Source organism: Urocitellus parryii, chromosome 1 (assembly GCF_045843805.1).
Source record: "Urocitellus parryii isolate mUroPar1 chromosome 1, mUroPar1.hap1, whole genome shotgun sequence".
NCBI lineage: Eukaryota > Metazoa > Chordata > Mammalia > Rodentia > Sciuridae > Urocitellus > Urocitellus parryii.
Window position 1 is genome coordinate 155,376,417 of NC_135531.1, and position 4,691 is coordinate 155,381,107.

The 4,691-nt window shown below is 40.8% G+C and overlaps 1 protein-coding gene across 1 annotated transcript; it reads left to right on the top strand.

The window, feature by feature from the left end:
- The first annotated feature begins 3,761 nt into the window (after nucleotides 1–3,761).
- On the top strand, nucleotides 3,762–4,691 carry LOC144255688 (olfactory receptor 14C36-like). The gene has a single exon (XM_077800459.1). It carries the CDS (start codon nucleotides 3,762–3,764, stop codon nucleotides 4,689–4,691), a length of 930 nt encoding a protein of 309 aa, XP_077656585.1.

Sequence of the window (4,691 nt, forward strand, 5' to 3'; positions counted from 1 at the left end):
GGCACCAGGTTCACATAAATAAGAGATGACTGAGGTCCCCACATCCCACATGGCACTGTGCTGACTGCACACATCCACCCTGGCTGCAGACATGGTTGATGGGAGAAGCCAAGGAGAGACTCAGTTCTGCTCAGGAGTGAGTACTTGGCATTTAGAGTCCAAAGGCATCTGAGCCTCATCTTTATTCTGCTCAGCAAACTGCAGTCTCATCCAGATTGTCAGCTAGCCCAGGAACTTAATTCTGCAGAGAATAACTGGCACACAGAAGTCTTGAAAACACTGTAGTTTTTCTATGATTTCTACTCTTCACTAGTAATGTACCTGGAGTGTGGTGGACATTTGCACAGTGTTTGCAAGTACTGCATGTGATAGTTCTTTATGCTGCCTCTTGTGGGTTTAAAATTCTTCTTTTCAATTAGCTTTTAAGTTCCACACACACAAATGCACAAACATATCTGCACAGATTTGAGGGATGACAAAGAAATATATTCAGATTAAGGCAACAGGGACTAAATGACAAATATGTTGCAGGTGACAGGGAGGTAGATATGAATTCATTTATGCAAATTACATACATTAATATTTTTCAGTAGCTGTGTAAAATGAAAAATCTAATATCCTATACAATTTTCATTGAAGCATTTTGAATTTATCAACTTCACCTTTGTGCCCTGACCACAAATATATTTTTTGATATTTTTCACATTTTATATGAAAAGTTTTTCAAATGTGAGTATGAGGATGTGTATCCATTGGTAGAAATAAAAAAGAAGAAAGAGATTTGTGCACCTTTCAGAAGAACCTTATGAAGGTCAGGAAGTAATAAAGTACCCCTCAGCATTCCTCTGTGGCTGATCAATAGCACTAAGCCATAATTATTAATACAGAAAAATGTAATTTAGAAAATAATGAATTCCTGTATCTTAGAACCCACGAAGTCTTTACATTTTTACATTTAATTTGTGTGCCATACCTTTCCTCATGTTAAGCACTATTAAGAAAAGTACCAAAAGGGACAGCTTCTACTTTAGGAAGAAAGCACTTGGAGTCGTCCCTGTTATACTTCAGCATTAAACCCATGGTAACTTCTCTTCCTACTTCTGTTCCTGAGTCTCATGCTACCAGAGATTTGCTTTATTTATGTCCCCATCTTTGTACTTTTCTGAAGAAATTTTAAATGATCACTTTCACCCTTTAAAGGAGAATGTAGTTCTGAACACTCTAAAATTGTTAAGGTCAAGCTACAGAAACTAAACCTTACTTCTTATGTTAAATATTCTAGGCTCACAAAGTAACCATTTTTTGTACATCTGCAGGAATACTCTGAGTGCCCATGAACATTAGGTGGTGATTCATATATTTATAGTATCACATCCATAATCTGAAATTTCTTAGGAGACTCATTCAGGAAAAACAGCAAGTCAAATTTAGAGAAGAATTTTTCAAGTTGGAGTTGAATCACATAAGCAAAGAAGAACATCAATTAAGCTCATAGAATTCAAACTATTTACTGGAGAATTTACTAAGCTCCTTTGGAGAAACAAAAACAGTACATGTTTTAGTAGGAAAAACTAGAAACAAAGAAAATGTCTGTATAGTTCTGTGCTAGCTTCCAGATCCCAAATAAATATTGAATTGTCTGTCTTATATTTAGCATAAATGTCTAGGTGTGGTTGGCAAGGACCCCTGGAGTGCTCAAAAATCAGTATAGAAGGGTGAAAACCTGAAAGGTTTTCAATACGAATTTGTCTCATCACCCAACATCTTCTGAACTAGTCAAATGTATTTACTTTCTTACATTTTATATCTTTGTATTACTTCTCTCATAATAATTTCTTCTTTCTAAAACTGTAGAATCTGAAACATCTGTAGCCATATTTGTATCATTGGTAAACACCGGTTGACAAATTACTGCTTTAAAGAGAGCTGACTTTGCAAGTGCACAGGTTCTTGGGTTTGTATGACCTCATAGCAGGCTGCACTGCATGTGCTACATCAGTGTAGAAGGCGCAGAGCCTGCTTGGGAGCTCTTTATCTATAAATCAGATTTATCTAGAATATAGAAAGCCAGTGCAGGTGAGTAGTCAGTCAGCAAAGTCACCAGGAATTAGTTCACTAACCACTGGGCAGGAAGTCATGCACTTGCTACTAAAAGGAGAAAAACGTGAATGATACAATGTCCAAAGTCAAGGAATTTGTACTAGTGATTTGAGTGATGAATACATACTCATTTTGTGAAGGGTAGTATGATGTACTGTTACTAACATTACACAAAGTGAAAAAATTTAAATTGTACAGAGTTCCCAGAGAAAAATATTAATTTGAGTCTCCTTTCTAGCCCAATACATAGTAATGGAGAAAATCAAATCAGCATGTCAAGTAGAAAAGAGGCTGTGTCCCAAAGTCCAAGGAGCATGCTTTGAACAAAGATGCCACTCAGGTGTGCGCTTCAGGTTTGGGCCAAGAGGAATCTGGCTGGGGAGAAACAGATTGCAGGTAGACTGAGTGGGACCACTCGAAATTCACCCCCACTGTGAAATTAACATCAACCTATGTGTGTCTGCACACCAACCCTTGAAACTTGGAGACACACACATTACCAGTGGAGCCCAAGCAGGCCCAATAGGAAGATCGGTTTTCTAAGAGTGAGTGTAGCTAAACTAGCAAGGTGCTGAGGAGAATCCAGGTTTTCAGAGGTCAAAGGAAATGACAATGTAGGAGACTCAGTATTGAACTCGTCTGAGCTACTGCAGAAGTGTTTAAGTCAGTATAATTCTGTACACTTAGGATGCCTTTGAGAAAAAAGGAATATAATGGAAGGTGTTGAGAAGAAGTAAGCAAACTATTATATAGGAAAAGGAATCTTCAACTTCATGGTGCTGAACACAGAGCAAAAACATATTAAGGTAAAAAATGGAAGTTTAGGAGAATGTCAGCTGGGCAGAAGCAGGAGACTACAAAGACCTCACACTGATGTGTTGGAGAAGAAAAAAGAGCTGCAGCTGGAGCTGGGACAGGTCTCTCTCTGAAGGTATGAGGCTGTGAGACAGTCCTGTCCATGTCCTGGGGGAGCAGCAGGGAGAGTGAAGAACAGCAGGAGAGTCCAGGGGCAGTCAGGTCACCCCAGTTTCCCACAAACTGATCCTGTGAGTGTGAATGGGAATGTTTGAATTCTTGAGATGGTTTTCCATGAGTAAAAGTTTTTCATGTTCCTGGTGTTAACTACTTCAAGGTTATGGTCATGTTTCAATGTATAAATGTTAAAAAATAATTATAATTTGAATTGTTATTCATGATTTGAATTGTTAAGAATTGATAAAATGGCAAAATAATGTTACAAATGTATTTATGGAAGAGAATGAAAGCAACTAATTTATTTGTTAAAGACAGCATTAAAGAACACATGGTCACACAGGTGGCCATGCAGGAGAGGAGGTGGGCAACCCTGGAAGTGCTCTGCATGGAGTCTCAGGAGGTCAGAGGAGGCCTGATGGGGAGCTGAGGACAGGCCCTGCAGGTCAGGACCAGACCCTGGGCTGCAGACCTCCACACCTGCACTGCGAGGTGCACTTTGCTCAGAAGTGATTAAACATATCAGAAAACCAAGAGTGACATTCCTTTCCAGGGAAAGCTACTGCAAGTACAAGAAAACACTGTGGACCTGAGTAACATTGTATTATTCATTATAATCGTATTATTCATGCTTTTTGCTTCCTCCCTCTTCTCTTTTTATCTTCTCAGAAAACCATAATTTCCAGTAAATGGCCAATGCCACTATGGTAACTGAATTTCTCCTCCTGAGCTCTCCAGATGGCTGGAATCTGAATTTCCTCTATTTCACAGTATTCCCAATGATCTACCTGGGTACCTTGTTAGGGAATCTTCTCATCGTCACTATCACCACTGCTGACCAGAACCTGCACACACCCATGTACTTCTTCCTGAGGAACCTGTCCATCTTGGACATGTGCTACATTTCCATCACTGTCCCCAATGCCTGTGTCAACACTCTCACTGGCAACAGGGCAATTTCAGTGGCTGGCTGTGCAACCCAGATCTTCTTGGTCATTTTCTGTGCATGTGTCGAACTTTTTTTCCTCACAATCATGGCCTGGGACCGCTATGTGGCCATCTGCCAGCCCCTCCAGTACCCCCTCATCATGAACCCCCAGTTTTGTGTCCACATGACCCTGGCTTCCCTGCTCAGTGGTCTGCTGTATGCAGGTGTGCACACTGGGAACACATGGCTGTCCTTCTGTCAGTCAAACGTGGTCCATCAGTTCTTCTGTGACGTCCCCTCTCTGCTGGGGCTCTCCTGCTCTGACATCACCAGCAACATGGTCCTTATTCTTGTCTCTATTACAGTCATTGGTAGTGGCTGCTTTGCTATAATAATAATGTCATATATTCGCATATTTTCTGCTGTGCTGAAATTTCCCACCAGATCCCCAGGAAAGGCCTTCTCCACCTGCACCCCTCACATCCTCGTGTTTTCCGTCTTCATCAGTTCCAGTGCAGGTGTACACCTGAGGTCCTCAGCAACCTCTGACACCCTCCAGGACATGGTTCTCTCTGTGTTTTACACCATGGTTCCTCCCTTCATGAATCCTCTCCTCTACAGTCTCAGGAACAAGCAGGTAAAGGAAGCTGTGGGGAGAGTAATGGGAACACAGTTGTTCTCAGGGAAATGA